Below are 24,179 nucleotides of genomic sequence, written 5' to 3' on the forward strand. Positions count from 1 at the left end.
GTAAACACTATGAGGCAGATTTTTTTTGTCCTGTTTACTCTGTACATAGTACAAAGAGATCCTGGTTTATAACTAAGGGATCTAGGTTGGGGTGGGCAATTATTTTGGCTGGAGGGCCACTTACTGAGTTCTGGTGAGCTGTCAAGGGCTGCAAAGGTAGCCCCACCCCTTGACAGGTACCCTGCCCCCTGGTGGCCATCTTGAGACCCAAAGTCCTGACCCCCTAACTCCTGACTTTTGCCACTGGAAGTCCCTCCCCTTGCCCCCGAAAGTACTCCTTTTGGGAAGGGGGTTTGCCATCTTGGAACCAGAAAAATAAGTTATATACTAAAAATCAAACATTGACAATAAGATATTAAAAATTTTTTTTTTTTTTTTTTAAAAAGAGTCCTGATTTGTGTACATTTGCATTGTGCATATAGAGGTGATTGCATAATACCTCAAAATGAAGTCTTACTCTTGTATATTGCAGCAGGGGGTGTGTGTGTGTGTGTGTGAGTCAGTGCCCACCCCCACCCTGCAAAAGCCTGGAATCTGCATGCCCTGCAGCACCTCCCCACCAGCAACGTGCAGCCTTTCAAGACAGCCCAGGCAGTGGCAGCTCCTCCCAGCTTCTGCTGGCCCCAGCCCCATGGTACCAGTGGGGACCTGTGCATGTAGCCCCAAACCAGCTTGCCCACACATGCTCCGAACTCACCTGCACTGAGCACCAGCAGCTGCCCAGCAGAAACCATTCCTTGGCGCAAGGGAAAAATGCCCCCCATCGCTGTCAGGCCCTTCTTGCTACAGCTGCCCAGAGCCCATGCTGGGCTGCCCTGCATCTCTGCCACCTCCAGGCTACTCAGCATAGGTTGACTTGGCTCAGCACAGGTTGACTTGGCACAGCACAGGTGAAACTTAATCCTTAGCCACAACCCCTTGAAAGTGTTTTTTATTTTTGGTACTTTGATTCAACAGTGACAGACATACTTAGGTACGCTCCAGATGGAGAGCAGCTAGAACACCTCTATCAGTACTTCACATGGAGGAATACAGACTGTGGTCTTTGAAATTACATGCAGAACACAGACTTCATACAAGTGTAAAAAGCTTGTTTTTAGGAACTTTGCTACTGCATTCTTCATATCCAAATGACAACTGGACATACCAGACTGAATCCCTTGGTAGTCTGGAAACTGAATGAACTTTGACTCAATTATTAAAAGAGGAGCCTGAGTAGGATCTGGCAGCAAAAGTAGCGACCACATTCAAATTTTATATATGTCATTAAACTAATTCAGAAGAGAAGACAGTCTCTTGGGGCCTCATCAGCTGAAGAGTTCAGAGAAAAGCTAAACTATGGCTTTGAGCCTGAAGCTATGAATTGCCTAAAGAAAGCAAGAAAGTTTCCTTGGAAAGCATAAACAAGGAATAACCTTAAGCACTTTATCAAAGAAATTTGGTCCAAAGATGTCAGGAGAATATCAAGCATCTAAAGGGGTGCACAGTCCAATTATAGAGTTTAACTGAACTTTAGTTAACACAGTACATGTTGTGAAGGGGTACTACACCTTTAGAAAAATATGGCAACATTGCCTGAAGCAACTACCAAGTGAATAGAATGTAATACTTTACAAGCATGATAAGCTATAGAAGTGTTGCCATAGAGTGAAAGTCAGAACTTGAGGTCTGTAAAAGTTGGGAACTGTGGCTATTGTGAGGAAAAAATAAGAACTCATGTAGGACACACAAAATATCTGCAGCGTGATCTGAGAAGTCCCCCAGATTTTTACATGATCTGTGAAATTGAAAAATCAAGATAAACTTATCTGTGGCTTCTCTACTGCACCATCACAAAGACAAAAATCACTTCATCAGAAGAAAATCCAACTATTAAAATCAAGTAAGGGTTCACCTTCACTGCAGCAATTAGTGGAACATTAATGTTCCACCCTGTAGTTTAGTGTGGGTGAACTGTTACAACGGTCATACAGAAGGACCTACTAAAATTGCAATTTCACCATTTTCACACAAACCGTGATTTCAGGCAGGCTGCATGAAAAAGCGCAGGGTCTGCACTTTTGGAAGGCTCCCGGGAGGGGAACTTACCAAAAAAAGCCTTGTCATGGTCTGCCTGTGAAATTGGCCAGCAGCTGCCTCAAGTTTGGCAGACCCCCTAGTCATATAAGCTGCATCTGTACTGCAACCTGAAAGCACAGCTGTAACGTGCCTACCCATACCAGCTGAGTCAGGCACTGCTGTTTCACTTTGCTAGCACATGCTAAAGTACATGCTGATGCATCCTCACTGCTACTGCTACCCATGGTAGTTAGATTAAGCTATCAGGTTTATGTTTCCTCCAGGTACAGCTTCCTGATTTAATCTGCTCTGTGGACATACCCACAACGTGGTCCAAGCAAGCAGTACAAAATGACTGAATTAACAACCAAGGAGTATGAGCTGTGCTGATTCCAGTTTGCAATGGAAGACCTACACTACTCAAGCACTGCATCTTCAGTGACCCAGTATCTTTATTTTCAGGCCAGCTCGCTTGAGTTTCAAGTATCATTTAACTGTAAATAGAGATTTACATGCAAGTGGGAATTGAGTTTAAGATAGTTATACCTTGATCTTGCTCTACAGTGAAAAAAAAACTGAGGAAAAAGAAGAAATACAGAAGGGAAGAAATGAAAAAGCTAATGATGGCCATTCTGGAGTCACTTTTACAGACAATTAAAAGGATTGAATGGCAGATGGGTAGAAAATTGGGAATTATTTGATCAACAAGAAACAAATGATTATCAGTTGCAGCAGTGACCATGACATTTTCAACACATCTCAAAATGTATCTGGGACGAAGAACGTAAAAAAATAAACACCCCCCCCCCCGACCTGTAACACTACATTCATACATTTCATAGACATTAGGGCTGGCACCACCTCTTCATAGATGCACACTGTACTTTGGGGGGGGGGGGGGGGGGGTGTACAATGGATACTTAGAATTTACCCAGCACTTTACATAAATTCATCCTGAAGGTATTCCACTAAGATAGGGATGCATCTTCTATAAAAACAGGGAAAAAAATCAAGAGTTTTTGGTTGATATTGCCTATAGCTATATTAAGTTATAGCAGAATAGAGACCAAAACGCATGACACCCTATTTCCTAAGCAATGTTTAACAACCATCCTTCCTTTTATGGCTAAAAAATAGCAAAACAATTGGCAGCAAGCAACTAGGCTGCTGTATACCAAGCAAGCTGAAAGCAATGAAGTGGCTGGATCTTGGTACAGTGGTGAAGGGCAACAAAGTACCTAAGAGAGACATACCCCTAAAGAGAAGTCCTGCTAAGAGTGAATTACCATACAACTTCATGGTCAAGATGAAGTTATCATGGAATAAAGGTATAACATGTAGCTTCCCATTGAGAAAGCAGAGTCAACAGCAAAGTTAATATTCTTAATTTAATGTTTAAGTCTGAGAAATCTTTTCAGACAGAGCCATAAACAAACAAATTTCCCCAGAGGAGACATCTTTAGCCTATAACCAGATTTCTACCTTTCTAGAAGTGAGAGAGACTTCTAATCCATGCAACTACCAAATGTTATGCAAGGATTCTTTCAGAGCAGAGACCAAACTTCCAAAGTCTACGGGAAGTACGTATCACCATCATAATGATTTTTTACTTTTAGACAGCATCCAACTTCATATGCAACATACGCGAAAAATCAATTCCTAAAACAGAATATTTTAAATCCAAGGGACTGCCAGTTAACAACCACCACAAATCAACTCCCATGTTCTACAGTAGTGCCAGACAACATTCCTCATTTGCTGAACCCACCATATATACCATATACAGTCTGTTGTATGAAAAGCCAGCCCCTGATTGAATGGTAAAAGTCACCTGCCACAAGACTAGCAGGACTTTATTAAGAATCCTGAAAAGGTCCAAGTCTTAGGACCAAAGAAAAGTAAGAACCTAGACATAGACCCAGTTAGAAAATTGGTACACTCTTGGTGCACTTTAAATTGAATAGACATCAACTACTCAATTACACTGGCTGCTGACAGGTGTGTGTGTGTGTGTGGGGGGGGGAACCTTGCTTAACCAAAAGAAGCAACATGTAGTTTGACCCGGCTCTGCAGCGTCTGTATAGATCCGGCACATCAGTGGGGCTTTTTGGCATTTTTATCTAATAGTTCATTCAATCAGCAATAGCTGATATAGCAATTAAATAAACGTAACAAAAAAGCCCCGTTAAAGCATCTGATCTATACAAATGTTGGATGAGCCAGATCCACCTAATGCAATGCCCAGAGACGTGGGGTGGAAAATGTTCCAAAATGGAAAATTTTCCAGTGCTTTATTTTTCCACGGGAAATTTTCCATTTCTAAAAATTCATTGTTTCATAAAATTCATTAGTAAGAATGAATGGATGCCAATACAATATTAGGCAAGGTTGGCAGTTTCAAAGTTGTAATTGTTTTTCAGGTGATTATCCCTACGAAGTGCGTAAGAGAGTACACATATATGTTTTATTGATTTGTAAAACAGGAGGGTAAATAGACTCTCATAATAATCCAAACCAAAAATCAAGTTAGGAATTCACCTAATTGGCTGTGCAGGCCAAATTGAAACTAAAGCTAAAATTCTTATTTCATCTCAGACTGCAAGTGAAAGCAAAACCAAAACTACAACTGTGATTAATTTTTTTGTTTCACTTTCAGTTCAGCAAACGCACAGAGCAGTGTCTCATTTCTTTTCTTGAGTTGAGGAAGTTGGAAGTGTTTACATAAGATCTGTTAGGTTTTTAGTGCTTTTGCTTTGAAATAATCATAATAATGCCTAATCAGAAAAACAAACAAACAAACTAGTATGTGGCATCATTAGAGTGAAGTTCAAGCCACTGAAGGAAGGAAGTTGGTAGATGTAAATATTGTTAGCATACTCCTGCCCACAACGCAACAAGAATAAAGAAACATTTAATAACATATAGAAACTGCCCTGAAAGACTACAAGCCATATACAGAAAGCTAATACAACAAAGTGCTAGAACAACATCATCCAAGAAAAGTCTACTTCAGGAATCCTATGTAAGTAAACAAATAAATACGTTAAACAACACACAGTATAGACTAGCATCTATATTGTTTTAAAACATTATAATTTTAAAAGTTGTTAATGCAGCTCTGGAATATTATTTATTTATTTAAAATATTTGTGTCCTGCTTTTCTGCTTGCACTAAGCATCCGAAGTGGCTTAGGCTTAACAGTAATTAAAAAAAAAAATTACATAATAGATAAATTGTTAACTATTTCAACCCAGCAGAGAAAATTCAAAAATTTCCAGAAATCCCACATCTCTGGTGATGACTCTTCTGGGCATGTGCTGGGCTTGGCAAGGGACTCACCAAGTTGAAATTTAAGTGCAGTTTTGCTTTGTTTTGTTTTTTTTACATCTGTAAGCAGACATTAGTTTTAGGAGATCACATCTAATGCTGGATGATGCAGTCAACAGATGCCCTTTCACTATCTGTCAATCGCCAGTTCCACAGATAAGATCATTTGCCTTGAGAAAACAAAATAGATGAATAACCAAAGAATCAGAGAGAGCTACCAAATCAAACACAGTATTATTTAACAATGAATTTGGAATTCATAATTCTCTTTTTCAAAAGGACAGGAGACAAGTGTGGAACTTGTCTTATTCACCAAAGCCTATAATCACCATTAGCTGAAGCAATTACAAAAAGATGAGGGAGAGAACTGTTATTAGTCAAGTCTTTCTGGACTGAACCACAGACAAGAAAAAACATTGTAGGAATCAACAACTCCCAAAACAGCTCACTAGTAACTTAATCATAAGGTAACTATCACCTTGGGTAGAGAGAAAGAACAGATATGCCTCTATACTGATGAAGGGACTAAGAGGCTATGAATAGGTTAACTTCTCAAAGACTAAAATAAAACAAATTTGCTCCGTCAGAGATGGAATATTTATTACATTTAAACAATAAGTTGATTGCGAGACCTCTTCGGGCTGACATGATTAACTGAAATATTCAAGCTCATCTTATGAAGAGATCATCATATGTACTGTTACCCTAGGGAGCCATTTTTAACCATGTGGGTAAAACAACAACAACTGTCATTTCCAGGGAATCTTGTGAGAGCTCAAGAGATTTCTTTAGCTTATTGTAGCTGTAAAACTACCTACTTGGGTTGAGCGGAAACTAGAGAGGAATTTAAAACAAAACTTCATTCTCTAATGAATTATTTCCAGACGCTAACATTTCACAACCCCCCTAAAACAAAATACCTGCTACTAGTGTCATATTTCAAGAACTCTGCCTCCTACCACCAAAAAAACCTCTTAAATAAATGTCACTTGGGAAGGGTATTTCATTCTGAATATAGGATTAGACAAATTATATACTTGGAAGTTTCACCATTAACAAGTACAGAAAGCAGAAGCTAACTACTGCTTCAAGCATTTTATGAAGAAGCTCTAATTGCCCTTGCCCTCAGCCTACTGTATGCCTTTCATTTTAACATATTCCAGTAAACCAAATTACACATATAAGCAGTCCTCGACTTACAACGTTTCAAGTTACAACGTTTCGCACTTACAATGTTTATAAATTGACCCCGTTTCAACTTTTTGGTGTCAGTTTCAACTTTACAATGCCTGATCTGATGCAATGCCAGCAAACTTGCTCGCTGTATCACCCAACTCCCTGGAGAACATCTGTCCAAACTTTTCTGGACACTTTAAGAAAGCAGACAAGACTCCAGAAAAACCTGCAGCCAAGACTCCTCAGAAGTCTCCATCCAAAGAACCCTTCAAAAAGTCAGCAGTCACCTCAAAGAAGTCCTTCCAATCAATATGGTTGCTATATACAATATAAATACATTGATGTAGCTATATTACTTATCTATAATTGATTGAGTACAAAATTCTGGGTTATTTTTGGTACAAATAGGGTATTGGGCCTTGGTTCAAGAACCAATCCTCCATTTATAACATTGTTTCCTATGGAAAAATAGGTTCTGAGTTACAATATTTCAACTTAAGATGCTGTTTTCAGGAACCAATTGTGTAGTAAGTCCAAAGACTGCATGCATGTAGTATAAACAAGTGAAATTCTGAAAGATAAGGAAGTTTCTAGAAGAAATCACACACTTGAATTTCTGAATACTCTGGCTATTACTGAAAGTACAATTATAAGGCAGTTTTATTTAGTAGATAGAAGAGGGAATAACCATCTGGGTTCAAGGGTTAGAATCCTACCACTGACTGTTCAAGAATAAGTCCAATCAACTCTGTTCCTATAGCTTAAATACTTGTATTTTCATCCAGTAACTAAACATGGCGGATAATCAAGTTTAGTTAAACAATGGTAAAGATTAAGTTTTGATTATTTAACCCAAGTCCATTACCACTAGGTATCCTGTACTGTCCAAAGAAAATTAATACTTTGTATCTTTTAAAACACTTCTAATATTCTAATACGTAGAGTCTTAATTGGATTATGTATATTCCCCCTCTTCTAATCTCCCAAAACCACCATCATTTATTGCTTCGCTGGACCTAAATTTAATCTCTCTCGGTGCTCTAATGCTTAATCTGATTAGTTGAGTTTATGACTTCACTCCAGAATAATACTGGATGGACAGACAGTGGAAAAATGTCTTTTGAGTTCTTGTTTAAACTAATTCTAGTAGTGATAAATATTACTGATCATTAGCATTAGTACTGTACTGAGATATGTTGTGTGCTCCCTGCAAAGGATACAAGCTACAGAACACAGACTGGAGTGCTTTGCCTTGCCCAGTTCCTCAGCATAAACACTTTTAAAAGTAACATGGGACAAATATTTTTAACAACAAGAAATGAACTCATTACTTACCAAAAGTTCCATAAAATCCTCTAGGTCCACACGTGCCAACACCATACTTCTTTAAAGATGCATGGGCTGCGTTCTTTAATGAAAACATTGAACAAGAAACAACATTTAGTTTATTTCTATGGTGCAAGTCATAAAGTACCGTTCATACTGATAATTTTATGTAAATATTATTATTTCTAAACAGTAGAACTGTCATTTAGCTAATGGACAGACTGCACTCAAAGTGTTGTACAAGGATTTAACTAGTTTTGCAAGCTCTGAATATTGATAAACAAGTTTATTTTAATTCAAGTGTTGAAGCTGCATTTACAGTTTTATAATCTATACTACATAGATGCTAATGTAATTTGATAAATCAATCAACTGTATAGTTATTGTTATCTTTTTATCTACTAATATATTAGCCATTTCAGTCCTGTCCTAACTGAAAGGCTAATTTACATAGCACAAAGCAGCAAAGGCAGCATTCCTCTCTACCACCTCGGAACTAGGCCATTACTTTAATTTCCTCAAAAAAAAATGTCAAGGGCAAGATTTTTACAAGAGCTTAAGGGCATGAAGAGAATAACAATTTTGCCACTTTGAAGGACGAAATACACTACTGGTGCAACCGAATCTGCTATAACTGTTTCATCTGTCCACTCCCATTCCAGGGTAAGTAAAAGTTTAACAGAACCGGGGAGTTTCCCCCTGGATCAAGTTACTGTGTTTAGCTTTACTTTCTCTAACAAAGCAGCGGACAGAAGAAACAGTTACAATAAATCAGCTGATATTTACCCAAAATAATTAAAGCATCTCCACCCCATCCCCATGCATTTTCAATGCACATCAGTCCACATGCTTACTCTGTTAAGCAACAGTTGGCTTGAACTACTTAAAATTTCCTATTTTCACCTATTAATTTCATGACAATATTTACCAAGATCGCAGCTTTATGAACATCAACATTTCATGCAAATACAATATATTCCTTAGAACTTCAGCTGCATACAGAGAATTGGCAGAGTTCTTCCTCTCTCTGTGGAAAAGCTTTAAGGCTGATAACATGTATTAATGACTAGTCTATATACAGCTAAAAAAATGAGCAATTGTGAAGAGTTCCTCCAAATGCCTCCTCAAGCCTTTAAGAAGCCGAAGAAGTGACTTGTATCAGATATCTCCCACTATGGTAAGAAAGCCAAATTTTTAATATGAAATATTTGTAGAAGTAGATTATCTTGTTTTATATGCAGTAAGATAAAAGGCTATTGAGAAATAAGTCAGTGGGGGAAACCTTTTTTGGCAGGCGTGCTATGGTCATGTCCATCCCCCTGTTCCCTGCCCCCATCCACCCCCTGAATGTCACTCTGATCCCCTTCCCCTGCTCAATCTGCCGCTCTGCCTTCTTCCCTGTTCTCCTTAACATATCTGTTGGTGTGCAGCCTGCCCCATCCCTGATCTGTTGTGTGCCACAGAAGTTGTCCATGCCACAGGTTGGCCATCCCTCACCCAAGTCGTAGATATTGACTATCTTCTTACACAGGAAGTAGTTTGAGTGGTCTATTAAGGGCCACAAAAAGATCATATGAATCTTCCATATCATGCAAAGCCCAGGAATGATCTTGCTAACATCTTTGTGGCATAACGCTTACATCTGTAAACAGCCTCACTGAAGTGTAGTAAGAAGTATCCTAAATAGAAAAATGTCTGTATACTGCATTAGCATACCAGACACTGTTTGTTTGCTTAAAGACTGGCTTCTAGAAAAATCTGGAAATATCACCCAATCTATCAGATTTCAAAACAATTACTTCTGCAATTTTTTCAACAGTGTTATCTTTTTTCCTCAGAATTAAGATAGAAGAAATTCTATTTCCTACAGAATTATTTGGTTATGCTAAAATTACTGAGGCAGACATAGCCAATATAAAAGGCAGGGAGAAAAATGAAGGAAGGGAAAATGCTATCACATCAACCCAACATTTTGGAAGCACTTTCATATATGGATTTATTCTTCCACAGTTATTAACTACGCCCCCCGCCCCAAATCTTCTTGCAATACATATCCCTAGCTATAAGGATCCAAATATTACTGCATTTAACATCAAATTAAAGTTCTGTCACTTAAAATCCTAGTATTTTCATATTTAAAGTTTACAAAGCACTAAAATAACTGGTTAAGGTTCACAAGTGGACACCTCGCCCATGAAAACTACTGAAAAACATTTAGCACTTAAATGATTTTAAAAGTATTTGGAGACATAGATTCATAGATGTAAATGCATTAAACTATTTATAACTCCTGTGAACAGATAAGGATTTGTCATTGCCAAATAAGGAATCAGAAGCAGAGGTGACATTCCTCACCTAAAACTCGTGCTAGGCCAACAACGGTCAGAATTAGTACCCGAGATAATTACATTGGATGAAGGGTTGATGAACACAATCTGTGATGCTCATGTTCTGAAGTTACCCCAGAACTCATGACAAAGCACAAATTAAAGTAAGAAATTCCCTCAATATTATAACTGCCTACATGCATTCATAAAACACTCACCTTAACTCTTTCATTATCCAACAGTCCGAGGAAGTTAAATGATGCAAAGTTTATACATTCCTTGCCATTAACTATTATTTTGTGTGTTGGAGGACTACAGAAATAGAAAAATATTGCTATTGTTAAATATCTGCCACCTTTTATTTAAAAAAGAAAAGAAAAGTCAAACAGTACATCTTAATTTTGAAACAGCTAAGACATATGCTAACAGCATTTTGGAGGTTCCCCCACATTCTAATTTAAATTGGAACTAAATATAAACTAGAAACAGATATACCAACTCCAACATCTAGTCAAATCCCAAGTTGATGTCATTACAGTCTGCTAATATAAAATCTCCAGTTCCTTAAATCAAAAAAAAAAAATTTTTCAAATTTATATCCTGAACATTTTAGTTGTGCTATTTCTTGTTGAAAGCTTGTTTCAATCCACTGTCTATTTCAGGCTAGAAATAGACATCACCAGTCAAGTGGATCAGCTGTGATGGGATGTGTCCCACTGAGGCACATCTCTACAAGCAGGGAAAGCCAGCTCTGGTGCAGTAATGGGGTTGGGATCGTCAAGCCCGGGACCACACCAGAGTGTTGAACTAGGTTCCGTTAAGCTCACAGGGCTGGGACGCACAATCAGGTGACTGGCAGTCCCAGCCCCAGAACCAAACTGGAGTGTCCAACTGGAGAGTCCCCCAAAACAAGGGAAAGTCAGGCAGGCATACCCCAGGCTTAAGAGGAACTTCTGGATCCCTCAAGTCCCAGGAGTGCCTGCCGGGGAAGCTAGAGAGCACAGGCAGCTCTGGGCTGCCCACACACGCACCAAAGCAAACCATCCAGAGCTAAATAGCAGCACAAATTGACACTGCCTACTTTGCAGTCACAAATTTCAGACATTTGTGGAACAACAAGGGACGTGGATATTTCTTTGTTTGCCCTTTATGCAGCTCTGAAACATCTTACGGCAGCACAAAGGCTACATGTGTTTCCATCCGTAGAGAAATGGATAAAACTGTCTTTACAACCCATAAGAACTGCATTTGTGATTCTTTGGAATAAGAGATGCGATATAAAACAAAAAGGAAGAAAAGTCCTGCCACTTCTCTAAACAAGAACAGAGTTAGAAATTATCAAGCACGCTCACCAAACCAAACTTGTACAAAATTTTTTTTTTTTTTAAAGGAATCAGATTTAAGCAAACACACCACCAAAATATTTCATAGGGTTTGTAATTTAATATATCAGATTTCCCATTCTGTTTAGTGTATAAAAGTTAGTAGAACAGCCTTTGCTAGGAGTCTGGCAGCCAAAAGCCAGGATGCAATGTGGGCAATGCAGTGTGGATTTTTGAATTATTCCAGGTAGTTTTAAAGCAGATTTGTCTATCTGCGCTTCAGCTTTAATCTGCTTTTAAACTAGTCTAGTATTATGCATAGTTGTACCCCCTGGAAAACCTAGAATCAGTTTTTAATCAGCAATTTGAATTTTGAAGAGTTCATGTACACATTGTTTTTATTAATTTGTTTTGAAGTTAAAAAAAAATCTGGAAAAAAAAATTCCAGTGACTGTGCTGCATGTACATGTGCAAGGCATCTCTAAGGTCCTGAATGTGCGAACACACTCGCAGTAACATTAGACAGGTCGGTAGTACCACTGAGGTCAAGAGACTAGATTACTTATTTCATGCATGTTTGCAAACTCAAGGCATAACTCTAGAAATGCAGCCTTACATATCAGTGAGCATTATATACTTGATAAGCAATTTTTAAACACTAACTTTGGTAAATCTAACACAATTCACCACATGATTACTTTGCAAATCTACAAAGGACTATAGTAATTACTGAAATTTACCATGAACCTGCTTAAAACTGTAGCCCTACCAAAGATTTTTCTGTCTCAGTGGACTATGGGCCAGATAAATGGTAGAGCCCTGCACATGCCAGATCAAGTCTGTCACCATGGCCCTGACCCCATGCACTGGCCCACCCCTACCCTCACCCTATCTGGAACATGGGTCTACATCACCTGGTTACTGAGTTTGGAAATTTGGAAGTGGAAAAGCAATGGCAGCATCAATTGCCATCGCTCCCTGATACCAAGTTTCTGGACTTGTGGAGACACCATGAGCTGGATAACATGGCTCTACGGGCTAAATGTGGTCCATAGGCAAGAGGTTAAGAAGTGCTGCTTTATACAATTTTATCCCAACTTCTAAAGAAATATTCATCCTTAGGCAAACACCAAACATGGAAATTGTTAATTTATGAATTTATGAATATTACTGCTATGAAAATGGCAGTAATATTTCTTTGCAATCCTCAATAACAGTGTGTGTTACAAGACAAAATCATACATAAGAGAGGTTTTGGGTTACTCAGTTGGGTTTTTTATGGGGGAGGGGGGATACTTTGGAAATATATTAATTATAATGAGATACCAAGGAGCTGAGAGCATTCCTTTCATATAAAAACATAACCCAATTGATTCTCATGGAATTTACCTATGTATCAATTGGCAACAATCCAATTTTCAGGCTCTATACAGGCTTCTATCTATGCCCATGTCTATAAAGGGACGTATGACTAGATAGAGACTTGTTAAAACTAAACTCTTTGATATCAAACATAGAAATAAATCAAAGAAGCTGAAGCAAGCAACTGCTGCCATTTTATTAAAGTTTTCATGGAATGGGCACCACTGTGCGAATTCTATTGTAGACATTTTGTTTTGTAATAGCTCATTTTTTCGCACCTGTGTTTCCAACACTTCATTACTTTAAACACATTAAAGTTCACATTTGCTGAATGAGAATTTGGCAAGAATTTGTCCAAATAGGCTATCCTGCAGACAGATTAATGTTGTAGGAAGACTGCAACATTTCAGAAATCAGTTAATTACTGTGATCAACTTGTTGTCATATGCCTCTCTATAATCATTAACTGAAAACTGGCTGCTGTTTTTTTTTTTTTTGGAAACGTTCTGTCATCAGCTTTGCTACCATTTAACAATATTAGATGCTGGAACTCTCTGAGTTTCTGTTCAGTTCAACAGACAAGGAGTCTGTGTTAATAAACTGAAAGTGAATTTAACATAAGACACAACTGCCTTACATGTTAAGAGGGAAGGAAGATTATACTCTTTTTGTGGGCTGATTTTTCATTCTTCTTTTTCAATATTTCACGCTTCCTAATCAGGTGTGAGCAACATCTGACTCAGTTAATAAACTGCATCAAATTTGGGAATAAAAAACCACTACATACCAATGTAATTAAGAGATGCGTTATTCAGACATTCTTATGTGAGACATTACCAACGCATCCAAATCACAGAAAGACAACTACTTTATTATGGGTAGCAAAATTGCCTGAAAAATTACAAGAGGGAGACAGAGTGGCTCTTGGACTTATAGAATATAACATCTTCCACCTGGGCACAAATTCTGAAATGTGATCTATGTTAATAGTGCAAATTATAATGCAGCAGCTGTTCAGTGGCCTATTAGAAGGTGGTTCTCTGGCAGTCTTAATCTGCCCATCTTTTCTCTGCAACTGCTATTAAGTGTAGCAGCCATGCAATATTGACTTCATATCCCTATTCAATCCCTGACCTGAAGTTTATTGGGGCATTATAAATCATGTTTAAGTTTTCTGAAAGTTTAATTTCTGAATGTTCTCTTCACTCTACACCCAGCATTTCAACTGTGAAGGACCTTACGGGATAGAAAGTCTTTTAAAACAGTGGAGAGGGGGGATAAAAGTATATGCTTGGATGCTCATATCATTAAAAAATAAAAATAAAAAAATATCTCAATTAAAACCAGCACCAGGGATTTGGGGTTTTTTGTGGCAGACTGTTGCTTCTTTGTTGTAGCTGAGGCATCTGAGCATGGCACCATATGAAAGTAATTGCTGTGCTGATCATACTATACCTGTTCTGTAATTACATTATGTTAAACAGCTATTGTTACTAATAAGACATCTTTAATAAATACAAAAATATTTGCATTTTAAATGTTACTAACAAAGAAGTAAAAAAATCTAAAGTTAGCACCTTTCTACAATCATTCCTTTACACTGTGATTAATAAGCTAGGTACGCATTGATGTTCAAAGTACATCCGTCTTGCAACACACATGATAAAATGCACATCAGTATTACTTTTGTAGGACATGGCCAAGACTTCAAGGGCGTTTATACACGTGCTCTGGGGTGGTGGGGGGACGGGACATGCACTTTAATGTGAGCAGCTCTGATTGCTGCTCTAATTAAAGATGCTGGAACGTTTCGTGTATCAGCCCACTGCACCTAAAAATGGCAGTGGGGGCACTTTACCTAAAGCTCATTGAACAAGCTTTAGTTAAAGCAGCCCCACCACCATTTTTAAGCATGGGGGCAGTGATAAAAGTGATGCTGGAGTCTGCTGGAGTGTGGTAATTTGCATGCTCCAGCAGACTCGATTAATTGAGTCTGCTGTGACTCACTGTTTACGGCTGACACACTGTTTACAGCACGCCGCAGCAGGCTTGCTGCTCACGTATAGATGCCCCGATTTTTTTAACTCAACTGTCTATTAAGCACGGTAATGCAAAGATTAAAAACAAGAGAATTGGATTCTGTGTATAACTGTATCTCCTAAAAAGCTGACTGACAAAATAAGGATGCAGCAAGGACCCTTAGCCTTCAAGCATAAACCCAGTTCTCTAATCCTAAAATATAACTCATTCACAAACATACCCCAGAAACATCAAAATCCTTGCATATTTAAAAACAGGGATGTCTTACAGAGGTTTGGGTTAAAATGAAACAAAATTCTGTTTTGCCAGATTTACCCTGAAACAACATTGTAGTTGAGAGCAGGATGATCTCTTGGTACAGGAGGAACGAGAGGCTCTGGTTGCCACTCTTCAATCAATTCTTCCTTTTCCTAAAAGGGACAGAAGAAAAATACCAAAAATTTAATATCTTTTTTACTGCAACCACAATGGTGGGATGAGCGAACGACTTTAGCTTCACAACAAATCAACCGCACTCCCACATGACACCTGAGATGCACTATCACCCCAGCATATCACACAAAGGATTTCTTCACTGCTGAAACTGAGTTGAAAGTGAGATGGAAAGAAAAAAAACCTGATCAGATCTGACCATTAAATGACCACAGCCAGTGGATCCAATCTGACGCTTGGGGCAAGTGCTATGGGGCCCCATCTGGCTGTGCAGAAGGTGGGGGAAGAGAGCAGCCTGACCCATTCCAGCTGTGAGGGGGAAGGGGCATGGCCCTGCTCCAACCCAGCCTCATGGAAAGGAGGGGCCATGACCCAGCCCCAATTGAGTCCCAAGGGGGAGGGGGCATGGCCTAGCCCCAACCTGAGTGGGAGGAAAGGGTGCAAGAGAGGGCCCAACCCCAAACCAACTGTGCAGGAGGAGTGGGTATGTCCCAGCCCTGGGGGAGGAAGGAGGTGTGGCTCACCCTAACTTGGCCAGGTGGGAGGCAAGGGGGCATGGGCTGGACCCACAGGTGGATGGGGAGAAGGCTACATGGGCTGGCCCTGAGCTAACTGAGCAGAGAGAAGGGAGTGTGGCCTGGCCCCGATTTAGCCATATTGGGGGAGGGTTGTGACCCAGCTGCAAGTCACCATGAAGGACTTGGGAGTTAGGCAGCAGGAAGGGGAGGGCTAGTAGTATCAGCTGCCACTGCTCCTTTGCTATAAATTTCCCAACCATGGGGAGCCAGATACCAAAACTCCACAGGCCACATTTGGTCCTTGGGCTGGTGGCTGAGTATCCCTGCATTGGAGCACTATGAAAAGTAACACAAATATAAACAGGGCCCAAGAAAAAGAGACTATACAGGTGGCCAAAGGCAAGAACAGAAGCAGTCACTAATCCATGTATTACTGTGTGTTGGATAATTACACATAGAACTGAATGCCCCACAAATACTACCTCACAACACAGCTGAGATAAGGTACAGAGGATGTAACAGAGACACAGTGGCACAGAAGGACAAAGTGAGCCAGTGTCACTTTGCCGGCCAGTGAGGCCAGCATTAGACTTCAGGAGTTCCTATCCCCTTAGTCCCATCTAATCCCAGGCTGTAATCATGGATGATATTTCCCCTGTCAGTGAAAACGTGCGAAGCTCTCACACTTACCACAAGGTCAGAGAATGCACACAGGCAGTTAACACAAAATAGCTAATTTGCAGCTTGCTGTAAAATCCACACCTTAATATTCCTTGCAGCAACTTGCTTATGCAGCCACACCCTCAGAATCTTTTGCAAGCCCATAACCATAGTTAAAAGGGGCCCACTATGAAACTTAAAAAAGAAAATAAAAAGCCCTGTAAAAATAATACAGGTTATTACAGCTAAATGTATACTGTGGTTCTATTTTCTGCTGGTATAACCCATTGTTGCTCTTGGTGTAGATAAGGCCCAAAGTAGCTGCTACCATTTTTAAATATCCTGCTGCCAGAGGACATAGACAAAACAGTATTTAAAATGTAAGCAACTGCCAAGGCAAACCATCTAAACCATGAAGTTTAATTCTTTTTCAAAAAAGAACTTTTTCTAAGGGTTACAATTCCATTTCCAAAACAGAAAAGAAAAAAAAAAATTCTGATAATGAATCTGTTCATGTAACTGAGAATACATTAACTTAGAATTTTCCTAACAGCCAGAGATATGGGCCTGAAAATTTTCCAGTGCTTTATTTTTCCATGGGAAATTTTCCATTTCTAAAAATTCATTGTTTCATAAAATTCATTAGTAAGAATGAATGGATGCGAATACCATATTAGGCAAGCTTGGCAGTTTCAAAGTTATAATTGTTTTTCAGGCGATTATCCCTATGAAGCGCGTAAGAGAGTACATATATGTTTTATTGATTTGTAAAACAGGAGGGTAAATAGACTCTCATAATAATTCAAACTAAAAAATCAAGTTAGGAATTCACCTAATTGGCTGTGCAGGCCAAATCAAAACCAAAGCTAAAATTCTTATTTCATCTCAGACTACAAGTGAAAGCAAAACCAAAACAAAAACTGAGATTAATTTTTTGTTTCATTTTCAGTTCAGCAAACACACACAGCAGTGTCTCATTTCTTTTCTTGAGTAGAGGAAGTTGGAAGTGTTTGCAAAAGATTTGTTAGTTTTTTAGTGCTTTTGCTTTAAAGTAGTCATAATAATGCCTAATCAGAAAAAAAAGCTAGTGTGTGGGCATCATTAGCGTAAAGTTCAAGCCACTGAAAGAAGGAAGAAAGTTGGTAGATGTAAATATTATGGGCAGGAGTATGCTAACAACACAACAAGAATAAAGAAACATTTAATAATATGTAGAAACTGCCCTGAAAGAGTACAAGCCATATACAAAAAGCTAATACAATGAAGTGGTGGAACAACATCATTTGAGAAAAGTCTACTTCAGGAATCCCATGCAAGTAAACAAATTAATGTGTTAAACAACACACAGTATAGACTAGCATCTATATTGTTTTAAAACATTATACTTTTAAAAGGTGTTAATGCAACTCTGGAATATTATTTATTTATTTAAAATATTTGCATCCTGCTTTTCTGCTTGCTCTAAGCACCCAAAGTGGCTTAGGCTTAACAATATTTTCTTTTAAATTACATAATAGATAAATAGTTAACTATTTCAACCCAGCAGAGCGAGCTGAGTCCACTGGCAGATGGCAGAGGCCAGACTATACTTCCCTTTGGCTCTGCAGTCCCAGGGCAACTGAGCAGCAAGTTGAGCAGCAAATTGTTTTTTCCGGCAGAGAGTGGGGAAGTAAGCTCCCTGCCAAGCACTCCTGGTGGATGAAGCCAAACTAGAATAGGCTAAAATAAAAATCTTTTTCCCCTTTTGTTGCAGGAACTTGGTAGCTCAAGTGAAATAGCAGATTTGCAAAAAATGGAAAATGAAAATGTTGAGCTGCCAGTTCTGGGGGAAGCAGCAGCAGGATCCTCGATTTCAAGATCACTGACACCAGATATGCGATCCACCATGAGTAGCTGCTCAAGATGGTCAAGCTTTTTATCAAGCTTTGTGGACAAAATGTCACAAGAAGATCAAGAAAAAGCAGATGAGACATTAGCTCGAGCTATATTTGCAAGTGGTACACCTTTTTCCATAACTGAAAATCAATACTAGAAAGAACATTACAAACTAATTCGCCCATCATATAAGTTACCATCACGTTATCACCTACCACATTCTCTCTTAGACAGAGTCTGGCAGACTTCAAACAATGGTTATTCAAAGGATTGATCAAGCAGAATCACTGACTCTGATATCAGATGGATGGACTGATATACAAGGAAATCCTTTATTGAACATTATGTTAGCAACACCTGAACTGATATCCTCCAGGGTATAAGCCCTTGTAACTGATAATGCAAGTAACATGAAAACTTCATGGGAAATATTAAAGGCAAAGTATCCTCATTTAATAGTATCTGGCTGTCTTGCTCATGGGTTGAATCTTCTGGCAAAGGACACAGTAAGTGTGAAGACAATGAAGACAATATTGGCAAACTGGAAAGCAATTGTGAAGGTATTCAACAACCATCATGTTGATAATCAGACTCTGGAGAAATTACAGACAGAAGCAGGGGAAGTAAAATGCACTTTTATTACCAGGAAAAACTAGACAGATGGGACTCGGCTACAAAGTGTTTACACAGTTTGCTGCACACAAAGAACTGTTTGCGGTCTGCTTCAATAGAGGACACAGTATCCCAGATTATTTGCGTGAACTGTAGGAAGCAGATTCTCAACAAAGAGGTGTTCTGGGTTTGAGTTCAAGGAGCATTCAATTTGCTACTACCAGTTTCAGTGACTATCAAGAAACTTAAATAAGATACACCAAGCTTTTCAAATATTCCAGAGATATTCAGACAACTGAATGAAAATCTAATTGAGCTTTTGCCTTCTTCACCTCTATCCAAAAAAGAAGTAGTAGTAAAACAAATGTTTACTAGAAGATCTGAGTTTTGCCCTCATCCAGTTCATCTGGCAGCAAACCTTTTGGATCCTCAACACAGAGGACAATATTTATCAGAAGATGAATTATCTACTGCTCTCAATACAATTATGAAAGTAGCTAAGAATGTCCCCAACATGGAGGAAAAAGCCGTGATGGCAGACACTGCCGAGTACTGTGCAAGAGAAAAACTTTGGAGCAAAGACATCATTTGTTGGGCAGCAGAGAATGTACCACCTCTCACATAGTGGAAAGGATACTGTAAGACCCAACTGCTGTCCAGGATTGCTGTAAGGATCCTAAGTATTCCACCAACACCAGCTACTTGTGAACGGAACTGGAAGGCTTTCAGCTCAAATCAAGACAAAAAAGTGGAATAGACTAACAAATGAACACACCGCTAAGCTTGTTTCTATTTCTCAGAATCTCTTGCTTCTGGAGAATCGGTCAGAAGCACTACTAATGAAGAAGATGCAGTGTGATGGTAAGTTGCTTTTGCCCATAGACTCACTGGTAAAACCATCCTTTAGTGAAAGGAAATGTGGTTCAAGTAGTTCTGAATCAGATTTGCCTCAATTTGATTCTGAAATGGAACTAATAAGTAGTGCAAGTGATTCTACATATAGCGACACTGAAACCGGAGGTGCTGCAATGACCTCAGTGGAAGAGAGTTAAGCTCTGTTGAAGCAGACGAGCGGACAACCATGGCATATCATGGTGTCTAAAATTAGTGTGTCAACAGTTTTCAGTGTCTATGTTTTTTTCCTTAAATTTAAACAAACAATGCAAGGGAAGTGCATACTATTGTGTATTGTCGCTATTTTCTCAGCGCTGAGGCGCATTTCACCACTTATGCAACTGGAAGCATTTTCACAGCACCCAGAGCTGCGGCACTCACATATGTAAAAATGCCCAATGATGTCATTCCCTATTAGTGTGGTGTGCCAGTGCTATTGCCCAGGATTAGTTAGTGTGGCGAGAGCCAGTACAATACGCTCCTCATGTAACTCCAGTCTGAGTTGTCAGTTCTGGATTGACCACAAGACAGTCCTGCTTAACAGTCCTGCTCACAACTTTCCAAAATTTAAAAACTTTTGTCAAAAGGATGATTATCAGATTTCAGTCCAGGGTTGGATTTTAAGTAACAGTGGCTAAATACAAGTCATAATTATGTCCCCTGGAATTACTCTGCTCATATGAAAACGGAAAGCCTCAGGAGCTTCTTGAATACTTCTTGTACAGAATTCTATAAACTCTACAAATGTGAGCATCAGTAATCGTTTACTTATCAAGTTTGCCTCATGCCTATCTAGACAACCAACTCCTTCCTGACTTTGTATCCCCAAAGGAGTACTAGTGCCATGAACTAGAGAGAGAGTGTCAAATTCATCCAGCCCTGTGGGGCTGGTCCACAAGTCAGATCCAGAGCACAGAATCAGTCCATGGAGCTGGGCCAGAAATTTCACCATTAATTGACATGAGACTCAGAGCTGTGGCAGAAGCCACTCACCTTGCTGCCACATTTTCAGCCCCATGGGCCAAATAATGTGCCTCTACACTCCTAATCCGGGCTGCTGGACTAGATATTAGAGGTGTGCCAATACATCAGCTCCATATCAGATCAGCTCCGATATAAAGAAAATTGAGAATATTGGCGCACAGCTTTTTTTGGCTGATGTGGCTGATAATGTGGCCGATAAATGCCCCGTGAATGTGCGGCCGCACCACAGCATGCAGGCAGCCAGAAGAACAGCCTGACAGCATGGAGAAAAGCCAGATCCAGCTGGTAAGTCTGCTGTGGGGGAAGGGGTGGGGAGAGGGAAGGGGAATGGGGGGAGGGCAGATCGAGGCCCCCACAGTGAAGAAAGGAGTGGGGCTAGGGCTGGTGCTGGGGCAGGCGCTGCCCAGCTGGGGCGGGCTGAGGCACGGGATGGAGCCACAGCTCATCCAGGGGACGTGGGGGCAGGGGGCGGCTCCTGCCACTGCACGCACCGGGAGGACACAGGGGGTATATGCCCCCCAGATCTGTGCACGCGGCAGGGCAGGCTGCAGCTAAGGCCTGGGGCTGGGCCAAGCTCTTCTCAGCATGGGGCTGGGCCAGGCCATGCTTGAGGCAGGAGGCGGCAGAGCTGGGAACGGGGTTTTTGTCAGGGTTACGGTGAATTTTGGGGTGGCTCTCGCCCCAAACGCTCCACTCAGCACTGCCACTGCCCGCCATTAGCACAGCCCAGCCCAGCCCAGCCCACAGCGGCAGCCTGCCCCCACCCTGTGCACAGATCCAGGGGCAACACTCCCCACATACTCCCGGGGTGCATATAGTGGCAGGAGCCTCCCCCCCCCCGCCGGACAAGCCATGGCTCCATCCCATGCCCCACCCTGCCCAATCTGGGCACCGCCTGCCCCTGCCCCACTCCCTCCCTCACCACAGGGGCCTGGACCTCTGCCCCACCCCATGCCTGTTACCTCCCCCCCCACCCCTTTCCTCACAACAGATGTACTAGCCGGAAGCTGCGCTCCATGCCACCAGGCCGCATATTAGCAATTGGATTGGTATCGGCTGATATGGCTAGTTTAAAATCAGCCATCAGTATTGGCCCAAAAAATCTCTATCGGTGCACCCCTACTAGATATTTAGTGATGGGGTAAGCAGTGGCAGCATTAACTGCTGTGGCTCCCAGAGGACATGGCAATTATCAGTGTGACTATTCATTCTGTTATCAAATTTCCAACCCTGTGGGCTGGGTCCAAAGCACGGAACCACACCATCTAGGCTGCAGGACTGCCGGTGAGGCCAGAAGTCTAGCAGCTGAATAAGCAGCAGCTGCCACAGTTCAAGGAGTAGTGGTAATTAACATGGCCACTTTTACTCTGGCGCTGAATTTCCAGCTCTGTGGGCCACATGATATGGCTCTGCAGGCTGTATCTTTAACACCCCTGCACTAGATGGTCTTGATCATCCAACATTTACCCGCTTTCTGACACAGAACTGTAGTTTCATCCCTAGTGCTGTGCAAAAAGATGGTGACAGAATCTGTCAAACAAGAAAAAACTTCTTTGTGGGAGCTCTCAGGAACCCCTGACTTCCACAGATTTGCTTCATTAACTCTTCTTCTTTGTTCCTCCATGAATTCCAAGAGAAACCAAAAAAGCATACAGGCTTCAAAGTACTTAAGCAGAAAAGTGTTCCCCACTAGAACAGAATTGGCACTTGGCAAAAAATGCTCTGCCGAATGCCAGGGAACCAGGGATGAAGAATCATAAGAAAAAAAAGCTACAAAGTACTAATATTCATTTTTCTAATACATGTGCTGAGCTGATACTTGATTATTCTCATTTAAGTCATTGGACACACACATGCAGAACAGACCAGGTGTGCAGGTGCTTGCAGGAAAAAGATTCAATACCATACTTATCAAAATGTAAAGCTCTCTGTCCTCCCTTGAACCTGCCAGTATCTGAAATTGTAGGTGCTATGGTTTTGCATAGACATTCTTCCCTGGCTTCTGATTTACCAACTGCTTTCCTTAACAGAGAAACTAAAGTTAATAATCTGAGATTTTAAAAACATCCACATTAAATTGACTATATTTAAAATGAAGTTATTCCTAAAATATTCTAATGCTCTATTCTACAGATCAGTAAAACCTAAGTCTCTAGTTTTAATTTAAATCCAATCTCTTCAAAGTTCTAATAACTGAACTTTCAGAAAAAAATACACCTTTACCTTAAAAATGGAGTTAAAAAACACTGCTTTCATTCCCAAAACAAAACCCCAGCTTTTGCAAGTCTTACACAGCTATAAAGTCACTAAAAACATCTTTTTTAAAATGGTCACATTCTGTGATATGACCAAGCTACCTTGTATTCCACAGCAACTGGCAAATGCATTAAATATTACTCCTTTAAGAAAAAACAAATCGAAGATCAAAAATAATATTTTACAACATACCTTAGGTGTGAGGTCAGATCGTTCTTGAAGCTTATAAGTTTTCGAGAAAAGTAGTCTTATTATCCATAGGATGAGAATTCCTTCCAGAATGAGGTGGTAAGCCGGAGCCTACACATAAAAAAATAATGTTTATATAATATTAACTTGGAATAGGTTATGCTAGTAATAGCTGCATTCTCTTTGTAAGCTGCCGTAAGCCTCTGTTAGAAAGGGCAGCACATAAAAGAACAATAGCAACACTGACTTAACTATTTTGTATTAGCAAGTTATGTTGTGAACAATTATGTTTAAACAAAATTTATACCTACTCCATGTAACCATTTCCAAAGTCTTTTACAGTTTTCTATGAAAAAGAAATGAAGGAAATGGAAAGTAACACACACACAGAAGCAAAGGAAGTAATCATCCACAGCTATTATACCCCTACAAAGATTGCAGTAAGGGCTTCTGTATTGCATGTTACATCACAATGATGCAAATTAACATTTGAAGAACATTACTTATTTCAACCATGAAGCTAAGCTGTATATTACAATACAGCATATTAGAGCTGTGCAAAGCCATTATTTGATTTGGCAGAGATTCGGCCCAGTCTGGTGGCCTAATCTCCAAATCGAATCAAAGGACCATTTACTCTCTCCAAATCTAATCAAAACTCTCCAAATTGATTTGGAGAGATTTGAAGATTTGGACATAGACACAGCTTTAAATGTTTTTTCTACGTACCTCAAGGTACCAGGCGGCTCTTGAATGCCGTGATGCTGGGGTGCATGGATTGTTCCACAGAAGCACAGGGGGGTCCCCAGCGCACTCGGCA

The 24,179-nt window shown here is 40.0% G+C and overlaps 1 protein-coding gene across 1 annotated transcript in view; it reads right to left on the reverse strand.

The window, feature by feature from the left end:
* Positions 1–24,179, reverse strand: part of SPTLC1 (serine palmitoyltransferase long chain base subunit 1) — a 53,329-nt gene that overhangs the window by 26,998 nt on the left and 2,152 nt on the right. The window contains exons 2-5 of the mRNA XM_006272451.4: positions 23,363–23,470; positions 15,255–15,349; positions 10,434–10,527; positions 7,898–7,970 (exon numbers count right to left, since the gene is read on the reverse strand). Of these exons, the coding sequence (XP_006272513.1) occupies positions 7,898–7,970; positions 10,434–10,527; positions 15,255–15,349; positions 23,363–23,470 (370 nt within the window). The remainder of the gene's footprint in view (positions 1–7,897; positions 7,971–10,433; positions 10,528–15,254; positions 15,350–23,362; positions 23,471–24,179) is intronic.

The sequence above is a fragment of the Alligator mississippiensis genome, chromosome 3 (genome assembly GCF_030867095.1).
Source record: "Alligator mississippiensis isolate rAllMis1 chromosome 3, rAllMis1, whole genome shotgun sequence".
Taxonomy (NCBI): Eukaryota; Metazoa; Chordata; order Crocodylia; family Alligatoridae; genus Alligator; species Alligator mississippiensis.